We start from the raw sequence: 18,059 nt of genomic DNA, 5'->3' as shown, positions 1-18,059 counted from the left end.
TTCTACATACCGGGTACATATTTTACACTCAGCTGCTCATTCCTTCTAAAAAAATGTAATCACATGTCCATTGTCTCTCAAATCAAAAGCTACATATTATACATGTATAACAAATTGTTGAAACAATATAATACATAAGGAATTGGTGAAACAATCAAAATCATCAGAAAAAAGCACACATATTTTTATTTGGTCATACAAAGTACAAAAGAAAATGTTTTATATGTAAAAAAGGACCCCCGTACATACACATATACAAAATTACAATACTAAGTTGAAAAAGAGCTTGTAATTTATATCAGAAAAACAAAGAAATACATTAGAAATTACAATAACAATACTTTAGACAAATTCATTTAGGAAATTATCTACATGATGCTGTCTTGATGCCAACTAAATTATATGAATTATCTATCATAATCACCTTCATTTGGCAAAAAAAGAGGCGAGTAATTGTGATTTTGTGTTATTTGCATAATTAATTAGAATTAATTAGAAGAAATTATTTTACACATAATAAGAAAATTACAAGATGAATTGATCAATTGAGCATTCTCTCACCTTTCCATTGATACCTAAATTACTTCATAGGACTCAAAAACAAAGAAGTTAGAACCTGTTGAAGACTTGGGTCCAAAATGGTCACAAAATGGTCACAAAAATGGGTTCTGTACTCCATTGACTCAACGTTCTCGCCAGGTTCAGTTTCACGGTTGTCGGAGCGAAGCTCCGACGTGCCGCGCAGCGGCCTCGATGCGTGCGAAGCACGCATAGGGGGGTGGGTGCGGGAGGGGGGATGTGCCCCCCTCCCTCGCGAAGCGCGGTTAGCTTTTGACATTATCCGTATCGAAGAGCTTATATTGCAGCTAAATGCATCACATTAACCACTTTGCTGCGGCGGATAAATGATTTTTTTCGGCGGCTTCGGCATTGAATTCTATCAGCTAATTACACACAGGTCACAGCGCAATGTTGAACTGACAAACGAGCCGAGATTCTCGGCGAGTGGCGAGAGTTCGTGCCCCAACGTCTACCGAGCCTTGCCGTGGAATCCTGACCATGTGGCCGTCTATTCGATTGCGTTGGTGGAATATTTGTCAATTATTAAAATTGTAGGCTTATTACTGTTCCATGTCTCGTAATCTGCATCAATGAAGAATTAAAAAGTTATTCCTTGTTTGTAACCTTGTCCGTATTAGATGTAGATTTATCTCTCTAGTACTAAGTTAGTAGTAGCCCCTTTCCTTGCAAACCGCACAAGAACCCTGCCGTTATCGTCAAAGACTTAGTGATAATCCTTCGATCGATCAAAAGGCGCAGCTAGCGCACAGGCGAAGGCTTCAAGATCTTTTTCATTAGCTATTATTTTGCGTCTTTCGATTCAACTTTACAGTTGGATTGGACGCAGTTAATTTATAACAAATGGAATAATTATATGTATTACGAAATCGCATTTTAATGATATCACTCGTTATTAAAAGAAAATGGGAAATTCAAGAATCTACACCTTTGGTTTTCATGTTAAAACTGAGGAAGAAAGACTGAAAGAGAGTGAGAGCAAGAGAGACACTGAAAGGTCCGAACTTGATTAAAATGAAATCAACTTGATACTCACTCTGTCATGGGTCTTTCATAATCACAAAACACGATGCATACTCATTTATTTTATGGGAAAGACTTACTGAATCGTATTTTTTGTCAAACATCTAGGTCTAACTTTTAACAAGAATACAAATCACAATTTGAGAAAAAGTAACGACTAAATATGACCATAAATAGGTCTATGATATGACATAATCATGATCGAATACACCTCTCTTTTCCAAGTACCGCTGTTCATTCTGTGTGTCCTAAAAAGGCACTGACTGACAATAAATCCCTTATTCCCAAGGGCCTCATGAGCTTGACCACAGCCAAGGATTTTCACTGCGTAATCATGATTCGGATCATTCAATTAAGTAGGGCACGCGCCTTTGTTTACAAAACATGCCAAACATGATGCTTGTCTGCAAGTCTGCATATTCAGACTCTATTTTGCTTTGAATTTTCTCTAAATCCGCGATTACAAGTTTTCTCAGGTTCTCATCTTTGAATCGAATCATTAGCGATATGTTGATTTAGATATACAAGTAAATTCAATATTACAGTTACAGGTTATTGGTTAACAGTACAGTGCAGCCGAATTGAAGATTAAAATAAAAGCAATTGCAAGTGTGCGTTATAGAGAAAGACTAATCACCAATTGAACGTGGTTACCAACCAAGGAAAGAAGAAGTGGTCCGATTTCTCCCCACGTGGACATCGTGGCAAATCCACATTCATGGCGAGTCTGCCCTTAGTTACGATGCCGGTGGCGCATGGATGGTCAGTACCTATTCATACTTATTATCATCAACGGACCCATTTATCCCTATTTATTGACATGTTCATGATGTGATTCTATTTTGTATTTCTATTTTGTGGTAGTGCGGTATTTCTCATCGAAATCATCTTCAGGATTATATTACCGACCAAGGCAATGTATTTCATCGAACGAGCGAATTTCGAGAAATTGCATTCTAACAACATTCCCTATTATGCGCGGGAATATGTCCTTAGAGAAGGGTAGGGGTTGCCTTCTGATTTTCCGAGTGAAAATTGGGAAGGAGGGAGAAAGAGAAAGAATTGTAAGAAAAGTAGGAAAAACAGGAGAGGTTCGGGCGGGTCGTATTATTCTGATATCTCTATAATTCACAAAATACATTACAGAAAATCACATTGTCTTACGGCTATTGCCCCCTCCGCATTTCAAGTCAAATATCCTGGCACTCAATGCTCCTGCCCTGCCCCATTGAATTTCAATCAGAATATGGCAAAAACGGGAATTTATCTTTTTTTTCTCAGAGTGATAAAACGGCTTATTATTGATTTTGTATTTGTTGTTTTTTTAACTGCAACTTTCGAGGATTTAATATTAACCAAGAACGACTGGTTTAATAATAGTGTCCATCTGAAAACTAGATAAAGACTCAAGCATTGTTTTTGGCAGATGATGACATATCCCCACTTGTTCTTATGTATTTTATTAAGGCGGCAATTGCCCTCACGAATACAATTTTTGAGCGAAGAGGAGAGAGGCCACTGCCGCCAAACACGAAGTCTCGTTAGAAAAAAAAGAAAAGGGGGAGAGACGGAGAGATATCCGCTCTGGGCGATATGCATGCAGCGCATGCTGCACAGTCATGACAGTGGGCCTTTCGAGCGAGTTGCACGCACGCTAAATAGTAAGGGCACTGATCGAGCGAAAAGCCAGTGAATGGAGAGAAGACGGAATTTAGGAGGGTTCTCTGCTCGAAACCGAAGCAGACTCAGTGGCGAGGCTCAAATTTCTGACAAGTATGTCTTAAAAACAAAACTTTCATGATGAATCTCGTTCATTTCAAAACTTAGTAATGACAATATCTAGCGTGTTTCACGGTTGTCGGTCAGGGTTGTCGGGGACATTCACGGTTGTCGGCCAAGGCTCACAAAACTTTCACGGTTGTCGGCGGCCGACAAAGGTGACGCGTGTTGGCGAGAACGTTGCATTGACTTTACATTAAGACAATGACCACAAATTTGGATGAATATGCGCAACTTAAACTGGAATAACTTTCTAATTTCTTGATGAAAATTAAAGTTCTTGGTATCATTTTAAAGGTCTTTTTAAGAGCTTTCAAGTGATACCAAATTTATTCATATTTGATGATTTTCATTTTTTTTGTCACATACCTACAAATAGGCCTAAATTATCTGCAAACATATTTTATTCGTCTGTTAAAATAAACAAAATATTTGTAAATGATGTGATATCTCACAAAATTGTATAAAATTTGATTTAAAAGCAAGCTTACGAATTGTATTTGTTTATCATAAATTTGATAAACACCCCGCTTATACTAACTAGTTGTGTGAGTGCTTTCGTGAAATCGGCCCCAGGGGCCCGTTTCTCAACACCTGGACAAGTTAGTCATATCTTTATCCACCAACCACGGAGTTAGTTCCAATCTTACTAAACCTGTTTCACGAAAGGCTTCCTAACTAGAATACCGTGATATCGATACTATCGGTAAAAACAGCAGACGAGACGTAGCCTTAGTCACAAAATATCATAATTTGCAAAAAGAAAAATTATGACAAAATTGCAAATATTGTGATAAATTGGGAAATACATCTTTTCAAAATAATAGCACATGTAAATTATGCATCATACATACTTAGACCATGAAGATTGGAGCATTCAATTGCTGAGAAAATTAAATTATGAATAGTTTATTTCATGACTAGAAAATCACATGTGGACGTTGAGATGGGTACCCCCGTGACATCGAATTTTAATAGTTTACGAAAGTAAACCATAACGGTTTTCTTTTTAAAATGATGATAATTATACGCCCTTCTACGATTCCAAACATCATCAAAATATAGTTTAACAAAATCAAAAATAAATATTTGATACCGAAACATACGATTTGACAATTTCTATGCATAAATTAGAGATAGAATTTATCCAAATGTTAATAGGGGTCTGAAAACAACAAATACGAGTCCAGTTATGGATGGCCTGACGTGGTAGAATCTTTATCGATTAAATCATTTTACTATTTCAAAGTGAATGGTTTTGTGGCGTTTTACCAACAGTTTTTATAGTTTCTTTGTATTAGAATTATCATTGAATGCATTATCCCACTTGTTTTATGATGTAATTTCAACCTCTATGATTGATTACGTAAGATTATTATTTTCAAATTTCTAGGCACTTTTGCATGTCATAGTCTACCCATGTGTAGACCAAAAGCTTCAGTCTCTGTATTTTGGTTGTTCCGCTGAACTACGTTGGCTCCACTCACAAAGCTTCAGTCTCTGTATTTTGGTTGTTCCGCTGAACTACGTTGGCTCCACTCACCATACATAGACTGAAGGGGATGGGGCCCCGTACCTACAGCCAACGTATAGTGAACTAGCGTTTTATAGATCGCGATTTAAAACTGTTTTTTAAGCAAAATTGAAAGTTTCATGGTTTCCATTATCAGGTAAATATAAATAACTTAAGTAATTGCATACCTTGGGCCGGAGTTATTGAAAAAAAATCCTCTGGATGATTGAGAAATATGTCATCTAAGACATTTTCACCTGACTTGACGGTTTTTCTTGCAAGTTGCCATCTTGAATGACGTCATTATCGTTATTAACTTAATGTCTCGAATCGATATATCGCGATTATAACTAGTACTAGTATCGTTTATCTTCGGTTTCGTTCGCATATGGAGCAGATCGTATAATAATTAATATCGAAAGCAATATCGATATCACATTCGTGATTGTTGACGTTCGTTTGTAAATATTTTATAGTTTGGCTGCCATTTTGACCATTTTTATCGTGTTCAACCCAATTAAACATCGGTAAAGTATATTTTTCATGCCTTTTTCATCTATATCGTTTAAAGTATTTAAACATTGAGATATAAAGCTTTAAAAGTTTGTTGTTTATACATCCTTAGATTGTAAATTCGATGTGTAAAATTACATCAAACTTTGGACTGTGAATTGACAAAAGGGAGGGAATGAGAACACATGCGAGCCCACACGTACACCCTACCGTCGGTAAATGGGGATTACAGTAAAATGTCAGAAATTGTTGAATAAATCCCCAGAAACGACGGTTATTCGTCTAACCCATGTGATGCTGCCACTACGTCATTAAGAAATAAGTTATGACAGGTTCGGAGGTGTCATAAATATTTAGTGAGGTTGTTGTACCTGATCTTGGTAAAGAGGGCTTCGTGAAACGGTTAGCGGACAAGTAGCTCACTATCTCCGATTTAGTCAAGAAGTTAGACTTATGACGGTGTTGAGAAACGGGCCCCAGGCCCCTGACGTCGCGTCGAGCGCGAGCGAGAGGATACGGAAAAAAACAAATCACACCCCCCAAGTTTCGGGCGATGCCTTCAATGCATTTTCGACAATATCGTACTTACCTCCCCGGTGTGCGATAAGCTTCGCGTTAATCTTTGATTTCTTCTTCGAATGAATCAATGTCGGATATCTGAACAACACAGATGATACAACAATATATCCACCTATTATAGACAAAGGTATGGCGTATGCAAGAGTACTCATTTTGGACAGATCTCAACTTCTTCCTCCTAATGTCTACTTTGATTTGGGAAACTCGCCGTGACTTTGCAAATCATCAATCTCCTTAGCTTTAATTTTTGCATTTGATCATAAATTTTGACAGTGCGCCATCTACTGTTAAGCTTGCTACAGCTGAGAAAACAATAAATTGGCGATGGCAGACCGTGTCACACAACTTCAAGACGCTGTAAATCAGGTAATATTATTTGCTACTGATGCATATTATAATTTGATTAATTGTGAAATTGTTTGAATTACAAAAAAGTGGTTTGATAGCAAATGGTAATCTGTCAAGATTGTAATAATACTAAGTTTCTCAATCAAAATATATGCCGGCCCCACGTATTCGTATTTGTGATGTTTTTTTTAAAGCCAGGAAGGGTCACACTCACAGGGTGGCCACATCCCATGTCTAGTCTGCTGGGCAAACCCTTCGCTCGAGTTAAGGGTCTGAATGTGCAGCCTACTCATGCCTTGTGTACTGAAGGCTCTCTCGCGAACAGCAAGTTTTGTATGTGCTAGTCTTTGCGTGGAGGCACACTTGTTGATCAAAGTTCCAATGAGGGTCTGTGCCTGCAGACTATCCCATGACATGTCTGCGCACTCACACGTATTGCGAGGTTAGTATGCTATATACAGTACTAACCTCGCACTACGAACGTGTTTACGCAATGGATTTTAGAGTTTGTCGGTTAACATCGCTTCATAACCTTGTTCATTGAATGAGTGTCATATCATAACGTGAATAATGTTCAACATTGACTTTGTTAGCCGAAACTTATTCCGCTGACTCACCAGGGGCACTCACACGTATTGCGAGGTTAGTGCTATACAAACCTCGCACCACGTACGTGTTTACAGTATGGATTTTAGAGTTGTCGGTTAACATCGCTTCATAACGCGAAGAATAAAATGTTCAATTTTACGAATTTTATTAATGGAAAAAGCATGCAAAAAAAGAGCAAAATCGCTTACCTCGGCCTGGAAAGTTGCTTCACATGTCTCTTCGACGGAAATAAAAGGAAGGTCATTGGTGGTGCTAATACAATTCACAACCTTAATTCAGATTGTCGGTATTTTTTAAACTAGATTTGTATTCATTGTATGCGCAATTCCAATGATTGTTTGATAAAATAGAGACACCAATAAATGCAATTACAGTACTTAAAAAACATACTTTTTATAATATTTGCTGACGATAATACTTTTTTATTTTTTTTCAAGCATCGATAATACTTTTTGGAAAATATTCAAAGCGATGACAAATTAAACAAAAAATATAGAAAATTCTATGTACCTTAAGTGCTACCGTTCATTTGTCAATTAACGTTCCCCCAAAGTCTTTACAGTAAAAAGATTGGACACTTTGCCGACTTCGCGTAACGCTTTGCATCAATTTACGTGTAAAATGGTTTTTGTGCCTAGTCTTTCCCTTGTGGTGTCTTTGATATGAAGATAAATCGCGCGCCCTCTTTAGCTCATTATACAAAAAATTTGGGAGATGGTAGCAGGGTCCGTATTTTGCCAACAAGAAGAAAAATCAACGCTTAAATGACGCAATTTGAGGGATATTCATCATATTAGGGGGAATTGACTTGACATCGTTCGGAAAGTTTCTTATAAGTACTTAGTTTTACAATTTTTTGGGGGAAATTCGCGGGAGTTTGATTCAATTTTGCATGCGCTGTTCCTTCAATTTTCCTGTAGACGGCGGCAATAATGCACCCATGGGTGCACCAGGGCGTTTTCGGCATTAAAATTCTAACCCAGGCAGGGACTGGTCCGTGTAACTGTAATATTAGTTAGCGGGTACTCTCCAAAATGGGGTAGAATGGGGTCGCAATAGCGCCCCAAATAAAAGGGGAAAACATAAATAATGCACTTACCTAGATTATAATATATGGATGAAGGTCTATCGTGTCACAGAATCCTGACATCGAGGCATAAACTGGACCCTCAAAAAAAGGAAAAGTTCTGTCACGTTCGTTCTCCTTCTTTCAAAATTGAAAACAAAATGGCCGATCGAGAACGAACGCGACATGGAGGTCTAACTTTTCCTTTTCTTGTCCTCACCTGCTTCAATTTTGGAGGCCTCAATATGTTTTTTTATTTTTCATTATAAAAACGGGATAAAAAATATAAAAAAATAAAACTAAAAAAATCCCCAAATCCTTTTGGAAAACATTCAGAAACAGTTCCTTTTGCAACACCCCCTCTCTCTCTCTCCATATTCCTCTGTCCATCTGTCTAATATCTCTTGTTAATTTCAGCTTGCTGAGCACATGTGCAATAGCATTGGTGTACTCCAACAGAGTGCTCAGCCGTCCAAGTTCCCTGGGTGTGAGAAACAAGGTACGTATGTCCATGAATGTCATGAAGATTACAGCTCTCTATTTTGACTAAAGGAAGAAAGTAATGTTTTTAGTGCGTTCACATTTTACAAATGTATTTTCACAGAAACACAATGATAATGCTATGAAGCCTACAGTATGCACACAGTGGCAAACTGCCAATTGACTGTGTTCAACGTACATGTATAGCCCTGCTCTACAGAGCAATTCAGAGACCACTGATTGATTCATCCCGCAGATCACATAATGACCACGTGTTCACCACAATTATTTGTTCAATAGGTGTGCGAATGTATCAATAGCGATAACGTTATCAGGCCACCTTTTCTGCACATGATATGATTATTTAATTTTTATTCAGCAATTTCATGGATATTCATGCAACGCTCGCAAACCCGGAACTCAATTGACTCCGTATACATTGTGATAGATTCTGTGAACACTAGCGAATAAAATGAAACACCAACGCTATTGGGTAAAATTTTGACAGAAAAGCAAGAAGGTAATTGAAATATGCTATAGGCCTACCTGTGCTGTATCTGTTTGAAAACAGATTCTCAAAAATATCTCTCACAATTCCAAAATTCATATGAAATATAGGAAAGTGTCAAAATTCTATGTCGATACGAGGTGATAAAGAATTGAAGTCTTGTTTTGATAGAATGCTGTGCTAGGTACTGGGAGGTTTGTACTGCGCATGCTTACTATAATGTCATTCATAAATTAGCTGGTGATAGTGGCTGGATGATGTCACGTAATATAAGCAAAAATGTAGTCACTCGCTGAGACAAATGCTATGCTATCCATTTGGTGCAGTTTGCCACTGTGATGCATGTTGTGTCAATGTAAATTTCAGACATTTTTTGCTGTTTACAGGATATTGCACCTTTAGTACTTGCTTCCTTTTGTCAGAGTAGAGCAAAATTGCTACCAAAGTTGTTGTGACAGCAATTATTTTGAAATATAATAACGATAAAAATATTTTAAAGGTTTTTAGTGTAGGCCTAGCTCTGGTATTGACAGAAATTGATCTCTTAAGTGCCTTACAAAATCATGTACAAATAGTTATAAAACATAATTTTAGTACAAGTGCAAGAATCTGTATTTTTTTTTATATGATCCTTTTGTAAACACACACATTTTTGCCATTGGCTGCCATATGTGTAATTGTTCTAATAAATAAACCATGAATATATGAAGTTTTCTTTGAAAGTAGTAGATTTTTATGATTTTGGCAAGTGAATATATGGTGTGGTACTGCCAAATGTTAAGTATCCTGTCAATTTTAAAATATTTAGTAAGTGCTTTTAAAACTGTTTTATAAAATGGGATAGGCCTATCTGATTTCACTACCACAAATGCTTGGCAATGTTCTAGTGGATTTATGGTTTTTTTTCACAATGACTATTAATCATCCTACGGGCCTTATTTTGTAAGAAGTACAGTATCTGTCACTAAAATACATATATTCTTATTTTTAGTTAATTAGAATAAAGTAACAAAAGACCAATTAATAGGGCATTGAGGCTGGTCAAAAGGTCATTCATGTCCATGGCATTGGATGACCTTTGATTCATTTAATCCCTGCAGTGATTTAAATTCTAATCTGCCTTTAACCCTTAGCCTCTCAAGAACAGCAGCCTAATCATGAGGATTACACTCAGCTCTTTGCTCAACTGATTGCCAGGACAGCCAAGGACATAGATGTACTGATAGATTCTCTACCAAGTGAAGAATCTACTGTTGAACTTCAGGTAATACTTTTATACAATTAACATTTCTATAGCATGGTAAACAGGTGAATTTGAATTAGTCAAATTTGTTGGGCCACAGAAATGTATTCAGCAAAATTTGATTTAGGAAAAAATAAATAGCACATGCTTTGCATACTATGGTCTGAAAAATTACTATGACTTGTGTAATCTTTCGACTCATTATAATTATGTGGAAGAAAAGAGTCACTGGTACACTGGTCCATAATGAAAAAGGAGAAAACAGTTTTGGTTGTGATTTTTTTTTAATTTCTAATAAACACTATCGAGTATCTGACTATTTCACCTATAAGAATGTCGAAATCCAATTGTTGAGAAGAAAAAAAAAGGATCTTTGTATATGACTTAACAGAAAGTTGTATGGGGGAGAAAGTGTTTGAAAATTTAGTACATTGATAAACCAAATACACTACTCAAAAAAAGTTAAGGACCACTTTTTAAAACGTACATAAAGATTTTATACAAGGTGTTTTATTTCTGGAAATACCTCAGTACAACTGTCCTAAATGTCCTTAAACACGCTGTAATCAATTTCACGCATGGGTGGTTTCAGTTGTTGCACAATGTCTCTCGCATCACTGCACATCCTGAAAAGTGGGCCCCGAGGGGTATCAGCTACCGACATGAAGTGGTAAAAACGAATGTCTGAGTGTCTTTCAGGCAGTTCAGTAACGAGTGTGACCACCTCCTGCAGCAATAACGGCTTCACAGCGCTGTCTCATGGAGCTGATGAGGCGATTGATGTCTCTGATGTCCAGTGCATCCCATGCAGCCCCCAGAGCCACACCCAGCTGCTGCAGTCCAAGTGGATGGGCTTCGAGCTGCTCGAGACTCCTCCCCATCATGTCCCAGACGTGCTCTATCGGGTTTAAGTCCGGGGACCTCGCTGGCCACTCCATACGCTCAATCCCCTGGCCCTCAAGGAACTCGGTCACCACCCTAGCTCGGTGGGCACGGGCATTGTCATCCATGAAAATGATGTTTTGTCCCACATTTTCTGCAAATGGCACCACTATAGGTTCAAGGACCTCATCCCTGTACCTCACTCCTGTCATTGCTCCCCCTGGGACCACGTAGAGACGAGTACGGTTGGCGTAGGTGATGCCTCCCCACACCATGACGCTGCCTCCCCCATAACGGTCATGTTCTGCAATACAGGGGTCTGCAAATCTCTCTCCTGGTCGCCTCCAGACTCTCGAACGTCCATCATTGTGGTCAAGGGAAAATCTGCTCTCATCTGTGAACAGAACTCTACGCCATTGCTGTCTGGTCCATCTGACATGCTCCCGGGCCCAGTTGAGACGAATTCTTCTGTGAGCAGGGGTGAGTGGGACACACTGAGCTGGCCGTCTGGCATGCATATTGGCTCTGTGAAGTCGGTTACGGATTGTTTGAGTGGAAACAATCACTCCAGTTGCTGCAGCGAAGTCATTGTTGAGGCGGCGTGCACTGTGAAAGCGGTTGCGGAGGCTGAGATTCGTCAAGTAGCGATCATCTCTAGGGGTTGTCGAAACTGGTCGGCCACTGCGGGGTCTCTCGGAGTATAGCCCTGTCTCTCGGTGTCTTTGATTTGCTCTGCTAATGACACTGTGTGACACGCCCATCATTCTGGCTACTCTTCGCTGACTGAGGCCAGCTTCCAGCATCCCTAGGGCTCTGGCTACATCTGTTTCACTTAGGTGGTGTCTTGGCATTGCTATCCAGCTGTCCAGGATGCCATCAAACACAATGAAATCAATTTCACACATGCAGTTCTTTCATGTCTCTTGCATCATTGCAATGTGCCCGTACAAAAGTGGCTTCCAAAGCATTTTCTGTCTTTAGTCTCTACAATCAACAACTTGCTGACAATAGCAATGCCAAGATACAGCTGTCCAGAATGCCATCAAACACAATGACATCAATTTCACACATGCAGTTCTTTCATGATGTCTCTGGCATCATTGCAGTGGGCCATAAGACAAGTGTCTTCCAAAGCATTTTCCGTCTTTAGTCTGTACAATCAACAACTTGCCTACAACAGCAATGCCAAGACACCACCTAAGTGAAACAGATGTAGCCAGAGCCCTAGGGATGCTGGAAGCTGGCCTCAGTCAGCGAAGAGTAGCCAGAATGATGGGCGTGTCACACAGTGTCATTAGCAGAGCAAATCAAAGACACCGAGAGACAGGGCTATACTCCGAGAGACCCCGCAGTGGCCGACCAGTTTCGACAACCCCTAGAGATGATCGCTACTTGACGAATCTCAGCCTCCGCAACCGCTTTCACAGTGCACGCCGCCTCAACAATGACTTCGCTGCAGCAACTGGAGTGATTGTTTCCACTCAAACAATCCGTAACCGACTTCACAGAGCCAATATGCATGCCAGACGGCCAGCTCAGTGTGTCCCACTCACCCCTGCTCACAGAAGAATTCGTCTCAACTGGGCCCGGGAGCATGTCAGATGGACCAGACAGCAATGGCGTAGAGTTCTGTTCACAGATGAGAGCAGATTTTCCCTTGACCACAATGATGGACGTTCGAGAGTCTGGAGGCGACCAGGAGAGAGATTTGCAGACCCCTGTATTGCAGAACATGACCGTTATGGGGGAGGCAGCGTCATGGTGTGGGGAGGCATCACCTACGCCAACCGTACTCGTCTCTACGTGGTCCCAGGGGGAGCAATGACAGGAGTGAGGTACAGGGATGAGGTCCTTGAACCTATAGTGGTGCCATTTGCAGAAAATGTGGGACAAAACATCATTTTCATGGATGACAATGCCCGTGCCCACCGAGCTAGGGTGGTGACCGAGTTCCTTGAGGGCCAGGGGATTGAGCGTATGGAGTGGCCAGCGAGGTCCCCGGACTTAAACCCGATAGAGCACGTCTGGGACATGATGGGGAGGAGTCTCGAGCAGCTCGAAGCCCATCCACTTGGACTGCAGCAGCTGGGTGTGGCTCTGGAGGCTGCATGGGATGCACTGGACGTCAGAGACATCAATCGCCTCATCAGCTCCATGAGACAGCGCTGTGAAGCCGTTATTGCTGCAGGAGGTGGTCACACTCGTTACTGAACTGCCTGAAAGACACTCAGACATTCGTTTTTACCACTTCATGTCGGTAGCTGATACCCCTCGGGGCCCACTTTTCAGGATGTGCAGTGATGCGAGAGACATTGTGCAACAACTGAAACCACCCATGCGTGAAATTGATTACAGCGTGTTTAAGGACATTTAGGACAGTTGTACTGAGGTATTTCCAGAAATAAAACACCTTGTATAAAATCTTTATGTACGTTTTAAAAAGTGGTCCTTAACTTTTTTTGAGTAGTGTAGTTCACTCAACATTATGTCATACACTGTACTGCTCTTGAAAAGTTGACAATTATTTGCAAAATTTAATAACTCTCTGAATTGAATACATAGACTGAATTTTCTCACTTTCATCAATAAGAAAGAAATGGAATGTTTTTTTTTTCCCCATTTCAGAATGCAAGTTTGCAGAGGTTAGAAGAGGACAATGAGATAGCAGCCAAACGACTTGGTGAAGTCGTTGAGAGGGGAGAGCTTCTGCTCCATCGCATTCAAGAAGCCCTCGCTGAGATCGCTGATGCCCAACTCAAGACCAAGAGTTCCTCTTCATTGGCTGCCTCACTGGCTGCGTCATCATCAATGAATTCTTCATTGGGTGCCCTAGCATCAGCATCATCAACTCAGTCTTCAGGGTCAAACTCATCCCTAAATGTGGGCGGGACCTCAGCAATGAATGGGACAAATACTTGACATTCTCTATTTAAATCAAGTATTGATACTGTTATCACACAATGAACTGATAATCTATTTGTACAGTTTATAAATACTCTGCAATTAAATATGTGGCTTTTGCTTGTAACTGCAATTAAATGCAAAGACAAGATAGTTGTTCTCATCTCACCATCAGAGTGGAGTTAGACCCTACCGTAGTGTCTGGACCTTCGGACGTTTATTTGATTTGAAGGATTCACAGTTAAAGATATCTGACTGCTTTCTTGCCCAAATTCATAAAAAACACTTTAAATCAAAGATGATTTTAACCCCAACCTATGATTTCATGCATAACAAAATAAGCATAAAGAATACAGGCATAATGTCCAAGTATTAATTTGATCAGATTTATTATGCTTGCATACAGGTCTATTACCATAATAAGACTGGGGGGGGTGATTCAGCCCCCCTTGACATTTTTCACGATAAATCTGCTGATATATTGTTTTTTACTGCGCCGCTCGCTGACTTTCTACTTTCAAGTCTCGCTCAACTTTTGAGACCAAAGTATGACTCCTGGGTACATGGTTCCGAAATGACACAAAATGAAGTGCATGCAGACCCAAAATTGCTCAAAATCCAATACAAATGGTTTTTTAAAGCTAAAAGTCGTAGATGCATCATTATTTCTCATTTTACTGATTAAACTCAATTAATTTCATCCTGTTTATGGTCAGAATAAAGTCCCAGACAATTTCCATAGAAAAAACAATAAAAAAGAAAAAGTTGAAAAATAGAGAATTACATAAGAAAAAAACCCTGGTAAAATACATAAGAAAATAATTATGAGATTGAAATTTGTTTTCAAGTACATTTGATCAGAATCCTATAAAGAGTCTGATAAAAAAAAGCATTTTAGGGGCCTTATTTAGTTAATTACAGCAAACGTTTGATTGTACGCATAAATTTGCATAATTAATTCAAATTGAGATTTTTCGAAGAATTTGATTAGCTTTGTAGATTATGCCATGGGCAACACGTGCAGATTTTCATCGCGATCGAGTGTTGAAATAGCCCAGTCTTTTTAGGGTTAAACAACATCTTGAAGCAGGTTTTAATATCCTTTGTGAATTCAAGCCTTGGAGTATTCATAACCAAGTGAGGGATTTAGCTGTCAATTTTTTTTTCATATGTTTAGATAAAAGGTTTAAAAGCCCACTGACAATATGCCATCCTGGGTACCTATGTTTAAACACTTAACCCAGTTGAAGCAAAAACTTTCACGGAAAATATGGTTTAGTTAGCTTTTGAGCCCTATTACTCCTGTATGTACTTTAATGTCAAAGTTACAAAGTAAATTACTATTACTGAGCATGATTATCTCCAAAGCCCATTAGCCTTGTATAAAAAGATTGTCAATCATCATCTTTGATAAGGAATTTGACATCAGCTGTTTATCCAGTATTAAAAGAGTTTCGGACTTGCAGTTATGTAATGCTATGTATATTCCACCCATCACCTCATGTGGTAAAGCCAGTGTCTCCCTTACCCTGGCCCGACACAGTCCAAAGCAGGCTGAAGAATATCTGTGATGGGACAGAATTATTTGTTGAGTCCATAAAATGCAGAGCTCTATTTAACAGTAATGTCCAGTACCGGCTGCACATAAACATTGTTAGCCTAACAGTAAGCTCAGTCACACCTTCATGATTGTGAAGTAAATACATTCGTATATCCTATGTGTAAATAACATGCCACATTACTGGTTGTAACATGACCTCTGTTATGGCATTGTTAGCGCTAACAACGTTTCTGTGTGGCTGGTACAGTTGATTTTAGAATCCATCATTAAACGAGGCAAAAGCGATTTTGTGTCTCGCCCACTTATGAAAATAACCAGAAATATTGTGATTTGCGAGGGCTCGCAACATAATTGTATCGAAACTTCATTGTGAAATGACTGGGATGGAATAACACTTGTCATAAGAGCCTTGCACGTAAACTTTAATGTTGACCTGAAAATGACCTTTGACCTTACCATGTGACATCCGACTGCAGCATAACATGCAGGTCCCCAAAGGCTATCTACCATCCAAGTTTGGTTGAAAAGTGACTTACAGTTGCGGAGTTAGGTGTCATAAGAGTCTTGCATGTATACTTTAACGTTGACCTGAAAATGACCTTTGACCTTACCGTGTGACATCCGACTGCAGCATAACATGCAGGTCCCCCAAGTTCATCTACCATCCAAGTTTGGTTGAAAAGCGACTTACGGTTGTGGAGTTATGTGTCATTAGGTTTGTGACGGACGGACATTTGGATCCCTAAGTCTCGCCTTCACCTCCGGTGGGCGAGACGAAAAAGAAGAAAATTGATATATTGCAATCGTGAACAAATTACAGAATTCACAGAAACTGCAATTTTCAACTCTGCATAACTGTCTTTATAATGTGTTAATGCCATTTTTGTACATTTGTATACAGAAAAATAAATAATGCTTAGAGGATTTCAAAGCAAAACACTGTAATATCTCTATTATTCTGTTACTGTGGCAAAGTCAATTGAGATAAAAATGGTTAGGTTTGTCCATCTTTTAAACCTGTCTGAAGCCTTGGTCAAGTTCAGTATCACATTATATTCAATTATTATCTGACATTCAAGTCTAACAAAACTGCAGTCATCATCAAAGTAGCTTTAATCTATCGATACTGTGCAATAATTTGATTGGTACGTCTGAGGATATTTAGTGCCCTCTCTTTGTAGTGATTTTTTTATAGTTTTAGGCTCTATGAACAGTTAACTTACAAATAGTGACTGCATATCTGAAAGCTAAACAGATTATATCTTTAAATTTTTAAAGCCCATTCCATAATTGAGAGATGACTTTATATCCAAAAGGAAAGAAAAAGTCTTATGTAAGTTCCCAACCAAATAAATTTTCTTGTAAAATTAATCACATCCAATTAACACATTTCAATTTCATATCATAGGAACCATGGCAGCAAACATTTACTTGACGTAGCAATTAAGTAGAATAGCAACCTTTAGGCTTTAAATAACTTTATCACTCCTCTGCCTGTGATATAAATACCGGTAAGGCTTTTTATTGTCTGAGGAAAAACTGGGGTCGGTCAATATATCTATTTTTTTGAAATGATATGAAATCTCTTCTTTGTACCTGTAGTGGGGATTTCTTGCATTTAACATTGAATCATGTGCACACGCATACAATAGTTGAACAAGACTGGAAAGAAAGTCTTGATTCAACACAGTGCAAGCTTTTCACTTAACAGATTTATCACAAGATTTATCACAGCTTTATCAGAGCCAGGATTAAGATGTGTAAGATCTGGGTTATAGAAACAACACTACTTCCTGAATACAACATATAACACCCTCCAACACCTACAGATATAAATTGTTTATATCTTTAAATTTTTAAAGCCCATTCCATAATTGAGAGATGACTTTATATCCAAAAGGAAAGAAAAAGTCTTATGTAAGTTCCCAACCAAATAAATTTTCTTGTAAAATTAATCACATCCAATTAACACATTTCAATTTCATATCATAGGAACCATGGCAGCAAACATTTACTTGACGTAGCAATTAAGTAGAATAGCAACCTTTAGGCTTTAAATAACTTTATCACTCCTCTGCCTGTGATATAAATAAGGCTTTTTATTGTCTGAGGAAAAACTGGGGTCGGTCAATATATCTATTTTTTTGAAATGATATGAAATCTCTTCTTTGTACCTGTAGTGGGGATTTCTTGCATTTAACATTGAATCATGTGCACACGCATACAATAGTTGAACAAGACTGGAAAGAAAGTCTTGATTCAACACAGTGCAAGCTTTTCACTTAACAGATTTATCACAAGATTTATCACAGCTTTATCAGAGCCAGGATTAAGATGTGTAAGATCTGGGTTATAGAAACAACACTACTTCCTGAATACAACATATAACACCCTCCAACACCTACAGATATAAATTGTTTAATTACAACTGTATTCAAATCAGTGAAACCCATGCCCCATTTGTCCCCTCCAATA

At 38.8% G+C, this 18,059-nt stretch overlaps 1 protein-coding gene across 1 annotated transcript; it reads left to right on the top strand.

Annotated features, from left to right (window-relative positions):
* The first annotated feature begins 6,248 nt into the window (after positions 1 to 6,248).
* LOC129253554 (mediator of RNA polymerase II transcription subunit 21-like) lies at positions 6,249 to 16,521 on the top strand. The gene is made up of 4 exons (XM_054891985.2): positions 6,249 to 6,352; positions 8,427 to 8,508; positions 10,131 to 10,261; positions 13,748 to 16,521. Exons 1-4 carry the CDS (start codon positions 6,311 to 6,313, stop codon positions 14,039 to 14,041), a joined length of 549 nt encoding a protein of 182 aa, XP_054747960.2. The 5' UTR covers positions 6,249 to 6,310; the 3' UTR covers positions 14,042 to 16,521.
* The last annotated feature ends 1,538 nt before the right edge of the window (positions 16,522 to 18,059 follow it).

This window comes from Lytechinus pictus, chromosome 2 (genome assembly GCF_037042905.1).
Source record: "Lytechinus pictus isolate F3 Inbred chromosome 2, Lp3.0, whole genome shotgun sequence".
NCBI classification, from domain to species: Eukaryota; Metazoa; Echinodermata; class Echinoidea; order Temnopleuroida; family Toxopneustidae; genus Lytechinus; species Lytechinus pictus.
This window is presented reverse-complemented; position numbering and strand designations above follow the sequence as displayed.